Source organism: Cyprinus carpio, unplaced genomic scaffold, assembly GCF_018340385.1.
Source record: "Cyprinus carpio isolate SPL01 unplaced genomic scaffold, ASM1834038v1 S000006481, whole genome shotgun sequence".
NCBI lineage: Eukaryota > Metazoa > Chordata > Actinopteri > Cypriniformes > Cyprinidae > Cyprinus > Cyprinus carpio.
Window position 1 is genome coordinate 1,497,732 of NW_024879156.1, and position 21,112 is coordinate 1,518,843.

The 21,112-nt window shown below is 38.2% G+C and overlaps 1 protein-coding gene across 1 annotated transcript in view; it reads left to right on the forward strand.

The window, feature by feature from the left end:
• The window catches only part of LOC122143676 (deoxynucleoside triphosphate triphosphohydrolase SAMHD1-like), a 13,545-nt gene extending 10,607 nt beyond the window's left edge, over positions 1-2,938 (forward strand). The window contains exons 10-15 of the mRNA XM_042754255.1: positions 463-548; positions 637-782; positions 1,004-1,072; positions 1,164-1,265; positions 1,406-1,535; positions 2,758-2,938. Coding sequence (XP_042610189.1) covers positions 463-548; positions 637-782; positions 1,004-1,072; positions 1,164-1,265; positions 1,406-1,534 — 532 coding nt within the window. The 3' untranslated portion in view covers position 1,535; positions 2,758-2,938. The remainder of the gene's footprint in view (positions 1-462; positions 549-636; positions 783-1,003; positions 1,073-1,163; positions 1,266-1,405; positions 1,536-2,757) is intronic.
• Positions 2,939-21,112: the final 18,174 nt, after the last annotated feature.

Below are 21,112 nucleotides of genomic sequence, written 5' to 3' on the forward strand. Positions count from 1 at the left end.
GCCTCTGTAATTGTTTAAGTCTGATTTGTCTCCACTCTTGAATATGGGCGTTATGAGTCCTTGATTCCAGGCTTCAGGGAAATGACCAACACTCAGAACCAAGCTGAACAGTTTTAGTAGAGCCGATCTTAATTTTTTCTCTACATAAGATAGAACAACCCACACAACCACCAGATCAACAATTACCCCAGGTATTTTTAAAACAATTTAGAAGGTAAATAGCAGTTGCCTTATTTCGCTGGCAGAGTGTAGGCCTTTATTATCCCACAAGCTATATATTATTTTTGTTATTGTCTGTTGCCTGTATATTTTTGTCTCTTGTTTAGACATACAATGACTAGGTATTGGCTAATTCAGTACACTGCATTCATCATGCTCTGTTATTTACTATATAATATACACAGTGCATATGAATAAATATATACATACTTGTATAAATACCTGTTTTTCTTTGCATATTAGGATTACTGAAGCCCTAGTAGAAGCTGATGGTCATTTCAAGATCTCTAAAGCAAAAGACAACATGGAAGATTACACAAAACTCACAGGTCAGTGGAAAGCTTGTGTATGGGACTGAAAGAAAATGAAAACTACCCTGCGAAAGAGAAATAGTTATGTTATGCCCTTTTCTAACAGATCATATTCTTGAGAAAATTGTGTACCCTGATTTTGGAATGGACAAAAAACTTGAGGATGCCAGAAAAAAGGTGAATAAAATTCTCAAAAGGGACCTGCCAAAGTTTCTGGGAGAGGCTAAACTGGACAAGAGAAAGTTTTCAGAGGTATTTGACAGTGTACAGCTAAAATAAACTTAGCTGCTTATATTTTATTATATTTATTGCAACATAGTTTTCAGTTTGTAGCAGCTTATAATGAAATACAAATCACAATACCAGATACTACTGATATTAAGGTGATTTTCTACAAGCTGAAAACATTATCATGCTTTTTATTTTGTGCATTTGTTGTATTTGACTGTTGATTTTCTCGAACCTTCAAAAAGGTAGAGGATCAGTGGACAACAGCAGTGGTTGACTCTAAAAACCTGAACGTTATGGATTTTGTGCTTGATGTATGTTTAAAAAATATTTTTTGGCATATATTGATCTCTTTGGTTTAATGTATCTCTGAAATAATTTTATTGGAAATGTCTGCTCATCCAGGAGGTTCACATGGATCACAGCATGAAGGGTAACAACCCCATGAACAATGTCTATTTCTACAGCAAGCATGATCCCAACAAAGCCTTCCTGAAGAGTGATCAGGTACCCATTTCACTTTGAAAGATTAAAAATATATATTCAGTTATCTATTAGCATTACAAACAAATAATTTCATTGCATAGTATATAGTAGATTAGTATTCCATTAATATGCATTATTTTGGACAATTTTTGTAATGACAGATGTTCCTGCCAACGACGTTTTATGAAAGGCTGTTTAGAGTGTACTATAAAGGCCCAGAAAAAAAGGTGAAAGAAGCCCAGCTGTTCTTTGAGACGTGGCGCAGTAATTATTTTTCTACCAATGTCTGAGGTATGGTCTGGGTTTACCCTCTTTTAATGGATGTGTGTGTTCATTCAGTATGTACATGTTGATATGCAGGCTAAGCATATAGTTGTTTAAATTTTTTTCATTCATCTTATGTTCCAGAACATAACCTATATCAGGTCAAGGCAGAGGTTAACGCCCTATTTACACGGGGTGTCGGCGTCAATGCCTCTCGTCTACTTAAAAGAGAGTCGCTAAGAATCATCGACAATAATTGCGGGTCCGTGACAACATCATGTTTCTTCTGCTCCTCGAAGAAGAAATTAAAAACTTTCCAAATTTCAAGCGCCAACGCAGGCGTCAGCCAATCAGATCGCCTTATGCAATTACCCTAGCGCAGATGCTAGCCAATCGTGTTCATGCAACACCAGAAGATTAATCTGATTAACTGTTGTCACTATGACGATTGCGTCAGCACCAAGCTTCAGAAACACCCTCCGTCAAGCGTTAACGCTGGCATCCCGTTTAATGGGACGTGAGAGAGAACAACATAAGGATTTGTTTAGTGAGCATTGGGCATTACTCTTATGCTTCCTCTGTGTATGGATGTTCCTCATATTAATGCTTGTATTATACTGTTGTAAGTATACACTGTAAAACCCAGTGAGTTACTCAAACTATTTGTGAAAATCGATAGCACATCAAAATTGATAAAAAAACATAATAATAATAATAATAATAATAATAATAATAATAATAATAATAATACTTAGGAGTACTTTAAATTGCATTTGTCCACACTCAAGGACTCTGTCCAAAATCACACCCCATACCAGGGGAGGCCAGTGTTGGTCCTGCAGAGGGTCCTCCAACCCTAATCAAACACACCTGAACAAGCCAATCAGTGTCTAAAGGTTACTATAAAGCTACATGCAGGTGAGTTTATATTAAGGCTGCAGTAAAACTCTGCAGGACTGTGGCTCCACAGGACTGATGTTGGCCACCCCTGAACTAGCATAATTCACTGTTAGTTTGACTTCAAACAAAGCAGTAACATTTTAACACTATCTAGTCCTAAACCTCTGTTCATCTTAATAAAAACTTTTGTAGCTATCTGACAAAAAAGTAAATTTTTAATATGCATAAACTTGTAGTATACTTAATTGCAAACCACAAAATAACACTCTTGTGATCCTATTTAAGGTTCTGTTTTATCTTAAACGACTGTCATGCATTATATATTATGGTATTTTTCATCTGCTTGCAGATCATTTTCTATGAGGAACAGCACTTCCAGGATAAACTATACAAGTGTAGTGCTGACTGTCCTAATTTCAGGCAGGTATCTGGATTGGAGCAATATTGTTCTAGGTGTGTAGAGAGTGGGACCTGGGTGTTGTATGAGAACTCCATCTACACTGGCATGAAAATATATTACTTTGCAATGATCTTATCCTATGGTGCAGGAGTTCAGTAAAACCTTTCTACTGCAATTACTGTGAAAACATTAAAAATTTATGAAAAAAAAAAAAAAGCGGTGAAGCAATGATGTCTTATCCCTTATCTAATAAATGTGATGGTGCTTCATCTATTTGGTGTCTGTGTTTTTGATACACTAATGGGGTCTCTCAGTCCTTTAAAAATCCAGTTGGACACAAACCTTGGAAAGAGGGAATGAAGTACCAAAGCTGCAGGTTTTTTTTTTTTTTTTATAATGAAACTACATTCTGCAGCTTGATCAAAGCCACTGATGTAATGTAAACAGTATTTTTAAGAGTATTGATTTATTACTGAACTGTAAAAATAGTTATTCATCACTGTTTTAATATCAAAATTAAAAACTGGCAGAACAGTAATTTATTGAACTAATATTAATTTTCATGATTTCCCACAGGAAAAAAAAAAAACCTCCTTGAAGTACAAAAACAAAATTCAATTAATGTAAAGCTTAAAGCATAATAGGTTCATGAGTGTAGGCTACATGTGTTTACAAGCATTTTACATATTAAATAAGTATCATTCAGTCTCTATTTCAGTGTGCAGCAGCTTTTTTCCACATAGTTTATTGCTATTTTTACATAATTAAATGTTCTCTAATCCAAACTGTTGCATTTCTTAATTAGAGTAATGCAATTAAAAAGGGATAGTTCACCCAAAAAATTAAATCTGATGTTTATCTGCTTACCCCCAGGGCATCCAAGATGTAGGTGACTTTGTTTCTTCAGTAGAACACAAACTGAGATTTTTAACTCACACCGTTGCAGTCTATGAGTCTTATAATTGATGTGAATGGGAATCATACAATAAAATAAAAATAAACATACACAAACACAAACAAAACCAAATGAAACCCTGAGGTTCGTGACGATACATTGATGTGTAAAGACACAAAACGACTGGTCTGCGCAAGAAACTTATTTTACCTCTGATTCACTCAATGTGCAAACTGTTCAAACTGTCCTGAGCACGTTCTCAAGCAGGCGTGTGAGGTAGGGGTGGGCGGATCGATCTAAATATCGATAGTATCGATGCCAACACTGGTATTGGTATCAGATTGATACAATTGTAATTGAATCAATATTTTAATTTAAATATCTCTCCTCTACGTTCATTATACTTTACTCGTGTCTTCTACCTCTACAATCCTGAGCAACGCTGCTTTCACATCCTGGACCCTCCTGCTGCTCTGCTGTGATTCGTTGTTGTGTCGTCACGTGACTCACTGACACCACGCGCCGAGGAGCAGCGAACTGAGTGAGCGAAGCTGATTGCACATTGAATGAGAGATCAGGATGGCCGAGAGGAAGAGAAGCGTTGTGTGGAGCTATTTTACGGCACTAAATGATAATACTGCAACTTGTGATACGTGTAAAAAGAGTATTCGATACTGTGGCAACACTACAAACCTATAAAACAATTAAAAACACATGACAAGGAAAATGCTGAGCTACAAAAACGAAGAAATGAGGAGGGAAATCCATCAACTTCCAGACCCCCGGCACAGAGACAGAGTTCATTGGGAGTATCGCAAGCCGTTTTAGCATTTAAAACTTGTTTTTGACTATCCATAAATATAATTTCGGATAGTCACAATTGTAATTCCAGATATCTATATTGCAATTATGACTCGTCGTAATTGGAATTAAGATATCTACAATGTGATTATGACTAGTCGTAATATGCATTGAAGATATCTACAATGTCATTTTGACAGGTCATATTATACACATTCCAGATATCTACAATGCTATTACGACTAGTCATAATCTTCCATTGACTTCCATTGAAAAATATTTGCAGATATCTTCAAATTAGTTTTGACTAGTCGTAATTCCAATTCAAGATATCTCAAACTACAATTTGACTAGTGATAATTCAATTAGAGATATCTTCAAATGAGTTTTGACTAGTCGTAATCCCAATTAAAGATATCTTTAAATATGATTTGACTAGTCAAAATACAATTTAAGATATCTTTAATTAAAATTTTTTAAAGATATCCAAAATACATTTGTAGATATCTGCAATTAATTTATGACTAGTCAAATTACAGTTGTAGATATCTTGAATTGGAATTTTGACTTAGGCAAATCATATTTAAAGATATCTTGAATTGGAATTACGACTAGTCAAAACCCAATTAAAGATATCTGCAATTTTATTTATGGATATCCCAATCAGATTTTTGACTAGGAAGAACTAGATTTAGAGATATCTGCATTTAGCTTTGTGACTAGGCGTAATTGCAATGTAGATATCTGGAATTAACAATTTGACTTGTCATTTGTCAAAATACGTTTATAGATATCTACAATGTGCATGCAAATACACCTTTATTGAGCCCCACCTTATACGTTTTTATTTAACCAATCCTGGCTTGGAAACTGTTGTGTCATCCGCAGTTTTTGTCTAAGAGTTGTATACTAAAAAGTCCTGCGTCTTTGGGTGATTTTAAACTGTTTTTATACAGAAGTAATTCAAAAGTATGGAAATAAAAATGTAGCTGGAGGCATGTGTAAAAGTGGCAGGCTATACAGAGAGGACTTAAATAGGCTTTTGAACCTGTTTTATATCGTAATGTTGAGACGTGTGTGCTGTGGATTAAATTTTTGTTAGCCTTATTACAAACGAACACATGTATAAACCTCATGTCAGCCGTTGCAACATTTAATATAATGTTAAAAGAATCAGTGTCTAATTACACTAAGTGCAATCCTGCCTTGTTGTCAGAGGCTAGTTACACTATCGCCCACCAACATGTGATTGGAATAGTCAACACTCATAAACGACCGAACTCAGTATCAGTTGTAGTGGATTAGTGGTTAAAATGTGTGCTTTTTGACGCAATCGACCCGAGTTCGCATCCGCCTTTTGCCAAACATTTTTTCTCCCTTTTCCAAATCTCATATCGTATCGGAAAGGCATTTATTTTCAATAAAAATTAAGGAAATAAATAAAAGGTTGAAAATTAACATTGGGTAGGGTTAGGGTAGGTGTAGGGAGGGCTTTATTGTCCCAGTAAGGTGGCATCTATTTAAAAAATTGAATTAAAATGATCATTTACACTCAAGAAGTTATTATTGTGTACTGTTTTATAATGTACTACAATACTGAGGTGCAGATGATTGCCATTATTTGAAATAAGTAGTATAAATAGCAGAAAATCTTGCTATTTTAACATAGTGTAAATATAATCTATAATTATGTGCACTTAGTGTAAATGGCACATCGTTAAAAAAATACTGCTATTTTCACTTAGTGTAAAGAGAATCCATTCCTATTTTCACTTAGTGTAAAAAGCATATATCGCTAAGAAAATATGCTATTTACACCTAGTGCAAATAGCCGCTGCATAAAAGAACACATTGGCGCTCATCACTGAACACAGCAGAATATCATCATCATGGACCTCTTGCTATAATACAATACAATACTCCCACCTTGTGGGCTATTTATGGAAGCTCGTTTCCGCCACTACATAAAGAAATTAATTAATTAATTAATTAATTAAGAAATAGCTACTTTTTATCTCAGCATTGTCTATATAGCTATCGCAATTCTGAGGAAAAAAAGTCAGAATGAATGGTAAGATAAAATCTGCAAATTAGGCCTACCTTCATTTTTTTAAAGGTAGGCCTATCTTTCTATAAATAAATACATAAATAAATAAATAAACATTGTTTTTCATTGTCTAAATATATAATAAATAAATTCAGACGAGCAGTTTGTGATTTTCAGCCTTTATTGAACATTACACTGCATTTGGTCTTTTTTGCAACATGATTCAATTAAAACACAGCGCTATACACACATACACGCTGGAGACCTTTTACCACACATGACTGCATCCAGATTTATTTAATAATCCACGAAGCACTTCATCCGGTAGCTTTTCTCTCCGTGACAACAAAAGCAGACTTTTTTTATGTTATTAGCAGTTAGCAGACTAGGTGGGGAGGAGATGAGTAAATTTATTCTGATGTCACACAACAGCATTTCGATTAGGTGCAATTTCAATTTCAGATATCTTAAAACTATAATTGTGACTAGTCGAAACTGAATTAGAGATATCTCTAATTACATTTGTGGATGTATGACGCGTCTATTGAAGATGTCTATAAAGTAATTACAGATATCTTAAATGGAGTTTTGACTAGTCATAAAGTATTTAGAGATTTCTTTAATCCGATTTCTTACTAGTGCAATTATAATTGCAAATATCTCTAATTGTCATTGTGACTAGTCGAATTATAATTATGACTATCCGAATTAGAATTGTGACTATCCAAAATTATATTTATGGATAGTCAAACCAAGTTTTAAATGCTAAAACGGCTTGCGATACGCGCTCGATCTTCTCACCTGCTCTCACGAACACTTTTATTTTTGTCAGTAGTGGGGCGGGGCTTGCTGGTTTAATTGTTATCTCAAATGTCATTGGTTACTCCCCTTTTCCTAAAGTCAGTATTGGACGCCTGTTATAAGATGATTAATAATTCACTTGACTTGACAAATGGCTTCATCAGTGGACCAGATACATGCGAGTTATCATTTCATTTGCTTGTTTTATTTATTTTTGTCTTTATTTAATGTAATTTAATGCATTGTTCATAGAGTAGATCTTTTCCAGATACTTCATTAACAGGAAGTCTTCTGATTATTAGTGACTGCAGTCTTGTGATGGTAAGAGATACACATATGAACCCTTTTTACAGGCTGTAATAACACACACACACACACACACACACATACACAACATATATATATATATATATATATATATACATATATATATATATATATGTGGGATATTCTGTGCGCAGTTGGATGGTTGGAACTCAGCTGGCCTATTTCTCTGGTTAGAAAGAACTGCAGCTACTCCAGAGTGAACATGTCCAGTTTTAATGTTTATTTGCGTGAATATGCACAAATGTGGTTTCTGTCAGAGAACAAATGAAAATGATAAATATACATGTTATAATATGAAATGACAGATGCAAAGATAAAACTATATACGCTATAGGAACTCTATATAGAACTATATAATTGTCTGAGGCAATAGTAAACAAACTAAACAAGAGCTTATTTTAATATACAGTATGAGCACTAAATGCAGCCTTATTAACAGACCGGGACTGCTGATGCTTACAAATGGTGTCAAATTACACCGTGTATCTGCGCGCTGTTCTAGCGCTCTCGTGTGCTCATTGTAATAATTATTAAAATGCTGGTCAGAGACTGAATAAATATTTACATTGATACACATGACAAGCAACGCTCTTATACAAATAAATATGCATCTTTGATTGCAAATAAATGAATGATTCGTCGAATACGTGAGGGTTACAGCTATTGGATTTATACCAATGCAATCATTTTCCTGAGGTAAAATAAACTGAATTACGCTATGACACACTCTGAAACACATCTACTGTGATAATAAATATTATTACTTACGGAGTTATTAACGCACAGCAATACCACACAAAGAAAAAAACAGACTTTAAAGGAATGAAGCCAGGGAAACTCCATATCAAACTACTATGCTGGATGCTGCCGAACTGAAAACTTTTTGCGCATGCACCAGACAAGTCTGGACAAGTTCGACTCGCAATTTTGCGTGAGGCAGGGAAAATTTGTACAGCCGCCCCACAAATTTACACAGGAAATTTGTAACTCCACAAAATGTACAGCTTAGCGACTGGTGCTACAAACAAATCTTCAGGCATCTCTGGTAGCACAATCAGTTTAGCCACAGGGCGGATGTATGTGTTGCCTTTAATGTCCACTTCAGCAGCTCTGATTGCACCATCATCACTTGGTAGGACTCTGATTACCTTACCGACAGGCCATTGGGCTCTGGGAAGTTGGGAATCTGCAATCAAAACAACCTGATCCACTGCTAGGTTTGGTGTGATGTTCTGCCACTTCTGTCGTAGCTGAAGACTTGGTAGGTAGTTTCTGAGGAACTGGGTCCAGAAGTGATCGGCGATCACTTGGCTGTGTCTATAGCGACGCCGTCCAAGCAGATTACTGGGTCCATAGACAGCCTGAGGTAGGGAAGCATCCCGCCGCCCCATAAGCAGCAAATTGGGGGTAATCGGGTCCGGATCCGCTATATCAGATGATACATACCCCAAGGGCTTCGAATTCAAGATACCCTCCACCTCGATCAACACTGTACTCAGGACTTCCTCTGAGAAGGTATGATCTTTCAGAACAACTTGGAGGGAAGCCTTGACAGATTTAATTTCCCTCTCCCATACTCCTCCAAAGTGAGGCGCGTGAGGTGGGTTGAATATGAAGGAAATTTTTTGGTTGGCTAGCTGCTCTCGGAGGGATGGTTCCATTTCCGCAAAAGCTTCAGAGAGTTCACGCTCTCCCCCTCTGAAGTTGGTGCCTCTGTCGCAGATAAGTTCAAAGGGCTTTCCTCTTCTTGCTATGAAGCGTCTGAGGGCTAATAAAAAGGAATCTGCATCCATACTGCATAACAAGTCGAGATGTACACACTTTGTAGTGAGACATTTGAATATTATGCCCCATCTCTTTTCTTGCCGTCTGCCAATTTTTATCATGTAGGGACCAAAACAGTCCATCCCTGTCGACCAGAATGGAGGCTGATTAATCCTCAGATGAGAAGCTGGTATGTCTGCCATTCTAGGTATAACAGGCTTGCCACACCATTTCCTACATTCTGCACATTGTCTCTGGTGCTTTTTGACCATCTGACGGCCTCTAAGAACCCAATAGGTTCGTCTTAACTCAGCAAGGACTCTTTCAGGACCTGCATGCATCAGGCGGTTATCAAAATCTTGGATTAACAGTTTGGTTATGGGGTGTTCTGGTGCCAGCACAATAGGGTGAAGTGCATCCTCTGGTAGTGTTGCAGCTTTGCGTAATCTACCACCAACTCTAATCACGCCCAGATCAGGGTCTAATGTTGGAGCAAGGGAACTTAATCGACTGTTTGAATGCACAGGTTTGTTGGCTTGAAGGGCATGCACTTCATCAGGAAAACTTTCAGTCTGTGCATGTTTGAGTACAGCCATTTCAGTCTCTATGCGTTCTGTGGCAGACATAGGGGGTGCTGCAGCACCATGCAGAGACTTATATGTGATCATGATAAGGTCGTCCCATGATTTGCAGTCATCTACATTAGGTAAAGAGGTATGACTGATTGAGACATTACCGCAAAATGTGGATTTGCGGAGTTCGTCTGAGTCTTCAACTGGCACTGAGGGGTGGATTGGCCATTGGTCTGATGCAAAAATTCTGGACCTTGGTTCCATCTGCAGGTGTGGGACAGATCTGTGAGGGTCTTACCCCGGGTTATATCGTCAGCAGGGTTGTTGTCTGAATCCACATAGTTCCAGTTTTCACATCCAACGAGGTCTTGAATCTCTGCAATTCCTGTGCCTACGAACACTTTGTAGTTGCATGACTCAGACTTTATCCAGTGTAACACGGTGGTTGAGTCTGACCACATAACTGTCTGTCTGATGTTGAGAGTAAGTTCGGAGTTCAGTGTTTTGGCAAGCTGAGCCCCAGACAATGCTGCACAGAGTTCAAGGCGTGGCACAGAGAGTTGCTTCTTAGGTGCCACGCGTGACCTCGCCATGATGAACGCAACTTGGATGTAGTCATCCGTTTCTACCCGTAAATATGCCACAGAACCATATGCTTTCTCTGAAGCATCACAGAAGACATGTATATCGAGAGTAGAGGAGTTGTTGTTGCATGCTGGTGTGTAACACCTAGGTATTGTTATTCTCTGTAGGTTTGGAAGCTCTTCTTCCCATGCTTGCCATTCTGAAAGGAGGTCAGCTGGTAAAGGTTCATCCCAGCTTCCAACCCTCTTCCATAGTGTTTGAACCAGAATTTTGGCCCTTGTAGTAAAGGGGATGATGTATCCGAGTGGATCATACTGGCTTGCTAGGATGCGATAAACAGTTCTCATTGAGGTTTCACCATATGTAGAGACAGGTCTGTGTTTGTAACTGAAAGTGTCTTGTGAACAGTGCCACATCAATCCAAGCGCTGACTCTTGCGGATCAGTTTTATTTGCTGACAACCACAGTTCACAGCACTCTGATTTCGTTTCGGAGGGTAGGTGAGCAATCACATCAGGAACATTGCTTGCCCACTGCCTTATGTCAAAACCACCAGTAGTCAACAATGTTCTCATTTTGTCAATGAGTTTCTTAGCCTGATGCTGACACTGAAGTGACTGTAAGCAGTTGTCCACATAGAAAGACTGGTGGATAGACTCAACTACCTCTTCATTGCCCTCAGTGTTGTCTCTGACATGCCTCTGGAGAGCATATGTGGCGCAGCATGGACTACATGTGGTCCCAAATGGTAATACTCTCCATTCATAGATATCAGGGGTGCGCTCCCTTTCCATGTCCCTCCAAAGAAAGCGGAGCAGTGGCTGATCTTCAGGTAGCAGTCTGATCTGGTGAAACATGGCTCGTATGTCTCCACTTATGGCGACAGCATACTGTCTGAATCTAAGCAGGACTCCCAGCAGTGGTGGACCAAGGGCGGGTCCAGGCAGTAGATTTGTCATTTAGGTTTGTCTGCAGATGGCTGAAAGAGCAATTAAACACACACACGGACTTTGCCATTGTGGTGCACAATGTGGTGAGCAACAAACCATGACTCAGTGGAATTGGCTGCTTCTGCACTGGTTATCCGGACTGCATAGCCAGCCTCTTCAAGTTTGTGTACCTCCTTGTTATACACATTTGCCAGGTTAGGGTCCTTAATCAAGCGGCGTTCTGTGGCTCTTAAAAGAGCCATGACAGCATTTGGTAATGCCTGAAATTTGGGTGCATCCACTTTTCGCAGCAGTGGAGTAGCGTAGCGATTCACACCATCAACTGTAACTTGTACCGTTTTCTGTTCCAACATGGCAAGTGCAGCTTTATCTTGTTTGGAAATACTTCTTTTTCGTTTCTTGATGGCAGTATGTCAAGCTGCCACAATCGCTCAACATGTTGACGTAACTCTTGTGTAGGTGAAAGGAATGTGGTGTGAAGGCATGAGCTTATGTTTGAGGGTTGCTGGAAAAAGGTTGTTGGTCCTTGAACTGCCCAGCCAAGCAGCGTGTGTACTGCTATAGGGCTACCAAGCGGACCCATACGAATTGGGCAGTTGGGTGTGATCAGCTGCGGATAATCTGATCCTATGAGCAGCAGAGGCTGTACTTTGGTGAAGCTTTGTAAAGGAATGTCCCTGAGGTGTCCATATCTCCTCTTCAGCGTGTCTACTGGATAAGACTGCTCAGCAAGATTAAGATCTGCAGCTGTGAAAGCATTCTGAATCTGGTGTTTCACATTAAGGTGTGACAGAGCTGATACCTCAAAGGAAACGGTGGTACCTCTCAGGTGAACAAGGTCGTGTCTTATTGTTCGAAGAGCCAGCACTTCCTCAGGTCCTTCTAAATGCAGATGTTTAGCTGCTGCAGGTAGTATGATTGTTTTTTCAGACCCGTCGTCCAACACTGCATGAGTGTCCAGAAACCTTTTGCCGCTGCGAAGTCTCACTGGGACTACTTTCAGCATGACTCTGCCTGAGTGACTGGTTTGATCCAAGTAAACTTGAGAATTGGTTGTGCTCACCGTTAGTATGCTCTGATTCTCCACAGCAACTGCAACTTCATGTAGAATGGGCAGGTGGAGTCCCCCACATGTGGAACACGCTCTCTTAAGAGTACAGCTGTCTGGTTTGTGACCTCGTCCACACCTCCAGCATTTATTGTGGTCCTTTACCCAGCTTCCTCTTTGAGTGTGGTTCAACCTGCAAAAAGCTGCACAAGCATTGAGGTAATGTTCATGGTTGTTGCAGAAGGAACAAAAGGGCTTAAAGCGATCCTGCTTTCTAGCTGTAGCTGCCATTTTAGAGACTGTGGATGAGCTAGAGGGCAAATTGATGGCTTGAGGTTGTTCACTGCCTGTGAGAATTGTGGCTGACTTGGCTTTAGAGTGAGGAAGGAATTTCTGTTCTTGCCGAAAGGGTTCTGGTTGCACTGGCCATGTCACCCGTCGAGATATCTGAATGGCCTGGGACTTCCTTTCCAGCCACTCAAGCAAATTCTGGCAATGTATAAGTTCTAGAACTGCCACCCATGATGATGTGCTGGTTGAGACAGTATTCTATGAAGGAGTCTCTGTAACTGACAGGCAGTTTGGTCAGTAAAGTGCCAACGTGGGAACCACACTGCAGTTCATATCTAGATGGCCCTTCCATCGTGTTCAACATGCCCACCAGTGTGTTAACAGCTGCTGCAAAGTCCTCAAATCCCTCTGCATCACCTGGTCGAATAGCTGGAGCATTAAGGATTGCTCTAAGCTCGCTCTGAATTAACTGTCTTGGTTGACCGTATCTCTGTTCAAGAGCCTGCATGGCACTGGTGTAAGGATATGGGCTGTTGACATACCTCTTAGCTACCTGGTAAGCAGCAGGCAGATGTAGATGATCCAAAAGCACTTGATACTTATAGTCCTCTGTTAAATGTCTGTGTGGGCCAAGGACGCTATCCAAACCTTTCTTAAGCATCAGGAAATCACTCTCTTTGCCTGAGGAGAATACTGCCAGCCTTGGTTTGGGTATGCCATAGGAGGAAGCAATGACCATCTCCATCAGTCCAGGCGTCACAGTGTTTGTAGGATAATAATGTTGTGACTGTGGTCCAGGCCGAGAAGGAGGAGGTGGTGGTTGAAAAGGGTGATGCGGATGCATTGTTGGTTGAACTGGCACAGGCTGAACTGGAGCTGGCCCTGTCTGCTGGTACTGTGGCAGCAGTGAGGCTGGAACAGATTGTGCAGCAACTAGCTGACGTTGGGGCTGCACATGAGAAGGCGCAGGCGGTACAACAGCTGACTGATAAGGTGTCTGCATGCGGACTGGCACAGGCTGTACCAGGTTTGGCTGATGCTGTACCTGTGGATGGGCAGGCTGAGCAGCTGCACGAGCTGAGTCTGACCGGCGGAGTTCAGAAAGCAGTCTTTGAGGGTTTGGCCCTGGCAGAGAAGCTACACGAGCTATATTACTTGGCTGCATGCTTGATTGTGAGCGCTGCTGCATAAGGGGCTCATGATAGAGTGTTTCCTCATAGTGTGGGGATGATGCTACAGTCACAGTAGGTTGTAATCCCGTGTTACCGAGTTCAGTGTGAGGAATGCTCTTATAGTGTGCATAAACAGGAGATCTAGATGTGAAGGATGTTTGTCTAGCACTGTCCATTCTGATCTGAAAATCTCTCCACCGTGCCTCCAAGTGGTGCAGGTTTTCACCTTCAAAGACTCTGTCCCAGGGAGGAGGAGTAATATAGCCCTTATAAGGGTCCTGGCAATCAAGCACATAATCCTCCAATACATTAGGTATTCCTAGACTACCATCTGCTGGTGATGGATGAGCATGCCTCAGAGGTGGATAATCAAGCACATAATCCTCCAAGTAGGTGGGTACCCCGCCGGGTACGACTGTGCGAGGATCTGGTACTTGTTCTCCCTCATAGTAATCTCTGGATGTAGCCATAGCGCAGCTGATGTCCCAATCCGGCTCGAAGGACCAATTTGTGGGATATTCTGTGTGCAGTTGGATGGTTGGAACTCAGCTGGCCTATTTCTCCGGTTAGAAAGAACTGCAGCTACTCCAGAGTGAACATGTCCAGTCTCAATGTTTATTTGCGTGAATATGCACAAAATGTGGTTTCTGTCAGAGAACAAATGAAGATGATAAATATACATGTTATAATATGAAATGAGAAATTACAGATGCAAAGATAAAACTATATACGCTATAGGAACTCGTGGCATAGCTTACAATCACATACAAACACTAAAAAAAAATATAAAAAAATGCTCATATTTACAAATGAAATCAAAATTCATCAAAATTAAACCTCCCACACAGCTTCTCAAATCAAATAAACACAAATAACACCGTGTGTCTGTGCGCTGTTCTAGCGCTCCCGTGTGCTCATTGTAATAATTATTAAAATGCTGGTCAGAGACTGAATAAAAAATTACACTTAAAAAAATTAAAAACAACACCTATATAAAAAAAAATATGCATCTTTGATTGCAAATAAATGAATGATTCGTCAAATACGTGAGGATCACAGCTATTGAATTTATACCGATGCAATCATTTTCCTGAGGTAAAATAAACTGAATTATGCTATGACAGACTCTGAAACACATCTACTGTGATAATAAATATTATTACTTACAGAGTTATTAAGTGAAGTGAAGCAAGAACAGGTGAAATATGTTCCCTCTTTCGAAAAGTACCAGTAAGAAGCTTGGCGGCAGCGTTTTGTACCATTTGTAGGCGGGATAAGGAAGACTTAGCCACCCCAAGGTACAGTGAGTTACAATAATCCAGCCTGGATGAAATAAAGGCGTGAATCACTGTCTCCAAATCTTTTAATGTTAAAAATGCTTTTAATTTCGCAATAGATCTCAAATGATAAAAGCTACTCCTCACCACTGAGTTAATTTGTTTGTCAAATTTAAGGCCTTTATCAAAAATCACTCCCAGATTTTAGGTATAAGCATGAGAATTCTCACTTAAAGGACCCAGTTGTTTTTTAATCTGTATATTAGAAGCTGGTGATCCAAAAACTACAATTTTGGTTTTAGAGTCATTCAATGTTAAAAAAATTAGCTGTCAGCCAGCCTCTTACCTCCTCGAGACAGTTCAACAAAGACTTTATTTCATAATTATCCCCATTTTTCCGGCTCGAAGGACCAATTTATGGGATATTCTGTGCGCAGTTGGATGGTTGGAACTCAGCTGGCCTATTTCTCCGGTTAGAAAGAACTGCAGCTACTCCAGAGTGAACATGTCCAGTTTTAATGTTTATTTGCGTGAATATGCACAAATGTGGTTTCTGTCAGAGAACAAATGAAAATGATAAATATACATGTTATAATATGAAATGAGAAATGACAGAACTATATACGCTATAGGAACTCTATATAGAACTATATAATTGTCTGAGGCAATAGTAAACAAACTAAACAAGAGCTTATTTTAACATACAGTATGAGCACTAAATGCAGCCTTATTAACAGACCGGGACTGCTGATGCTTACAAATGGTGTCAAAAATTACACCGTGGTATCTGCGCGCTGTTCTAGCGCTCTCGTGTGCTCATTGTAATAATTATTAAAATGCTGGTCAGAGACTGAATAAATATTTACATTGATACATATGACAAGCAACGCTCTTATACAAATAAATATGCATCTTTGATTGCAAATAAATGAATGATTCGTCGAATACATGAGGGTTACAGCTATTGGATTTATACCGATGCAATCATTTTCCTGAGGTAAAATAAACTGAATTTCGCTATGACACACTCTGAAACACACATCTACTGTGATAATAAATATTATTACTCGTTACGGAGTTATTAACGCACAGCAATACCACAAAAAGGAAAAAACAGACTTTAAAGGAATGAAGCCAGGGAAACTCCGTATAAAAAACTACTATGCTGGATGCTGCCGAACTGAAAACTTTTTGCGCATGCACCAGACAAGTCTGGACAAGTTCGACTCGCGCATGCGTGAGGCAGGGAATTTTGTACAATATATATATATATATATATATATATAAAAGCTAAAGGAATGACAGTGAAGCGTTTAAAACCTGTTTTATCTTTAATCTTGTAAATAGATACATCATAATATTTGAAGGTTAGTTTAGTCTGTGTTCCTATAAAACAGGTTTCATAGGTTTGCATTTGATTTACAGTGTTACTAGTCATAATTTGATACTTACATGAAGAAAAAGTTACTTTCTTACTACAAAACTTGCGACCGTTTGAATACCAAGTGTTTATATATATATCATATTCCTTTCTCTCCTTTTCATTTGTTGTGTATTAGTCTGTCTTTTGGAGAAACTACCCTTTCTGCAAATAACATGAAGAACAAGAAATGCTGTATTTCTGTTATAGTGATTTATTAACAGGCAAGGCAAGGCAAGGCACTTTTATTTATAGAGCACATTTCAAACAGACACCTCACAAAAAAGTGCTACAAAAACATCACACAAAATAAAAAACACAAAAACACAACCAGACACAAACAAAACATAACAAACCATAAAAAAAAACACATCATAAAATTACATTTAACCAAAAGCCAAAGAGAAAAAATAAGTCTTTAGTGAAGATTTAAAACTATCAGCAGTGCAAGACAACCTTAGGTGTTCCGGCCAATCATTCCACAGATGCGGAGCAGCAACAGAAAAGGCACGATCACCTTTTAATTTCAGTCTAGATCGTGGCACAGTGAGCATCAACTTGTTCGAGGACCTTAAGGATCTAGAACATTTCCGGTGGAGAAGGTCTGTAATGTATTGAGGAGCTTGGCCATTTAACCCCTTAAACACATACAACAATACCTTGAACTTGACACAGTATTCAACCGGCAACCAGTGAAGTGAAGCAAGAACAGGTGAAATATGTTCCCTCTTTCGAGTACCAGTAAGAAGCTTGGCGGCAGCGTTTTGTACCATTTGTAGGCGGGATAAGGAAGACTTAGCCACCCCAAGGTACAGTGAGTTACAATAATCCAGCCTGGATGAAATAAAGGCGTGAATCACTGTCTCCAAAATCTTTTAATGTTAAAAATGCTTTTAATTTCGCAATAGATCTCAAAATGATAAAAAGCTACTCCTCACCACTGAGTTAATTTGTTTGTCAAATTTAAGGCCTTTATCAAAAATCACTCCCAGATTTTAGGTATAAGCATGAGAATTCTCACTTAAAGGACCCAGTTGTTTTTTAATCTGTATATTAGAAGCTGGTGATCCAAAAACTACAATTTTGGTTTTAGAGTCATTCAATGTTAAAAAAATTAGCTGTCAGCCAGCCTCTTACCTCCTCGAGACAGTTCAACAAAGACTTTATTTTCATAATTATCCCCATTTTTTAAAGGGAGATACACCTGTGTATCATCCGCATAAAAGTGATATGGAATATTGTGCTTTCGCAAAATCAAGCCTAAAGGGAGTAAATACAGCGAAAACAACAGTGGGCCTAAAATAGACCCCTGAGGTACACCACAAGTTAATAGTACAGAAGAGGAAGAGAAATTCCCAATCTCCACAGAAAATGTTCTATCAGAAAGATACGATTTAAACCAATTCAATGCAGTACCTTGAATTCCTATGCAGTTACTCAACCGCTCAAGCAAGATAGCATGATCAATTGTATCAAATGCAGCACTGAGGTCCAGAAGCACAGAATTGCACAGTTACCCGACTCCACAGCCAGCAAAAGATCATTCAACACCTTCCGCAAAGCTGACTCTGTACTGTAATGTTGTCTGAAACCAGACTGAAATTTGTCTAACAAATTATTCTCACTTAAAAATACCGTCAGTTGATGGAAAACAGCCTTTTCCATTACTTTTGATAAAAATGGTAATTTTGAAATTGGACGATAGTTATCTAAAATATAAGGATCTGAACTGGCCTTTTTGCGGAGTGGATTCACTACTGCGTGTTTCAGAATTGATGGAACAGTACCTTGAGATAGGCTGCTATTTATAACTAAAGGTTCAAGTACACATAACACTTCCATAAAAAGACGTGGAGGAACCACATCCAAGGAGCAAGAAGAAAGCTTCATTTTATTGAAAAGCTCAACAAGAAAAGTAGAAGAAATAGGCTCAAACTCAGTTAAGCAGGCCGAACATAGGTCATTAACAGGTGAACTGGTGTGCTGAATCAGCTGAACTGAGCAGTGGCTGTAGCCTACGTCGGTTTTTATTGTTGATTAAATATGATTTCCCATATGAATGCGCTTGTTTTGATTCTTTACATATAGGCTATAGCTATTTGGTGTATGCTTTGAGCACATTTTCCTGACGAATAAAAAAGGTAAAATGCTGGCCTTTTTCTGTAAAGTTAGTTTTCCTCTGCTTTGTTATATTATCCTAACATGCATGCACGAGGCCTACTGTATGTAAACAATATGATGATGTCAATGTTCCAATGATTTTTTGCGCAAACAGGTTATGCCTATTAAAACGAGAAAAAAATATAATGTGTTAGACATATGTTATTTTAAGGTTATTCATAGACAGATGGCGTATACCACAATTTTTTTTTTCTTTCTTTCTTTTGGTTTAGTATGTTTAGTGCACACGCAAATAGCAGCACAAACAACAGAACATATGGATTAATTAAAAAAATGCAAGTGATCGCACTTCTCTCTCTCTCCCTCGCTGGGGATATAATAAAACCAAAACACTGTGCCCTTGTATAAAAAAAAAAAAAATAATAAATTGGATGTGCCGTTTCCTTGAACTGCTTGGTCACAAAAATGAAATGGAACTCAATCAGTGTAGACGTTTTGGTTTTGTTAATGGGTTAATTATTTTCTCCCTTCACGCAGGGGCCAGCCGCGGATAGTTGGTACTTAGAGACATCCAATGAAATTGATGCATTTCAACAGCTGGCCAAAGAGCGGAAATGATGTCACAGCCAATCAATTAATTATATAATAATGGTTATATTAAACATGAATGGTTTCTATTAAACGGCTTTTGAAATTTAAAGATGAATGAGTTTAAAAACTAAATTTTAAACTCAAACTGAGTAATATTCAAGTAATGAATGAAAATTGAGTGATGGAATAATTTATCACACTTAAGTTATATGATCAATTAAGAGTTTCCAGAACCATAGAAACTGTAAAATATTAGTCCTATGAACAAGAACACAGCACGCGTGAAGCAATTTATAATTTCCAGTTGTTTTTATTCAATGCTTTAAGCACTTTAAGATTAGTAAATATCAATCCAAAATAATTAAGTAGAAAGAAAAATAGAATTCTGACAATATATAGACATTACCATCTCACATTGAAAAATAAACAAATCAAAATATAAAGTATATACATGAGTTAAATATTACTAAGGGGCAAAAGATCAATAAATATATATATATATATATATATATATATATATATATATATATATATATATATATATATATATATTTCTTGATCTCTTATATATATATATATTTTTTTTTTTTTTTGACCTTTTTTCTTGTAAAATGCAAACTCTTTCCAGGTCATCTTTTTTCTGCATGCCCTGAGGTTGGTAACCAGAAAAGACTTTAGCGGGGCAATGAACATGTGGCATTCTTTGTTAGCCCTTCTTCACTGGAAGCATTAAAAACCTTTGTGGAACAGTGGAAGTATCTGACAGGGCCTTGCTGGTGAGGAACAATGGCACTCAAAGTGAGACTTTGGCTGTCCACAAGCACAACAAGTCTTTGCTTGCTGCAGCCGCTCCATAATTCTCTCAATGGTCTGGTGAGTTAGGGGTGTAGTCCGAGCAGGTGCTGGTGGGTTTTCATCTGCAGGCTTCATTGTTACCAGTGGCACACTAGTTGTTTCACTTCCCATTTTCAGTGAGTACCAGAGTTGCTGTTTCCCAACAACTTCCAGCAGATATTCTTCATTTTTAAATTCATTTTACAAAAATGCATTGAAACACTCTGCTCCCAAACACTTGAATATGGAAATATCTTTTACTGTAGCTTCAGATCACACTGCAAAAAAAAGTGAAGTTCTTGCTCAGTATTTCTGTCTTGTTTTCCAGTGCAAAACCATAAAGATTCTTAAATCAAGATAAACTAACTGCAGATGAAATGAAAAATGACATGAAATATAAAGTATTGTTTGAAATGAGTTTATGATAAAAAATATATATATATATCTGACATTTGGCAAAAAAGTCACCTTAATTTAAAGGGAAGTTGTGATAACTCATTGACATTTTTTCTTGTTTTAAGTATAAACTAATTTAATTTTATTACAATTTTCAAGACTTTACATTTGTATCTGAAATAAATATATCTTGATTGAAATATGTCTGATATTTGTATTGGAAAACCAGACAAAATACAGAGGAAGAGATTCAATCACTTTTTGCTATGCATCCAACATTTAATGGCATCATTTTATGAATTTCGACTTTTTGCTGGGATTTAAGACTTTCTTAAGGCATTCATTTGTGTAAGGGTAGATGAAGACATTTTTTAAGACTTTAAAACCTGCAGAAACTGTAGAAAAGGGCATG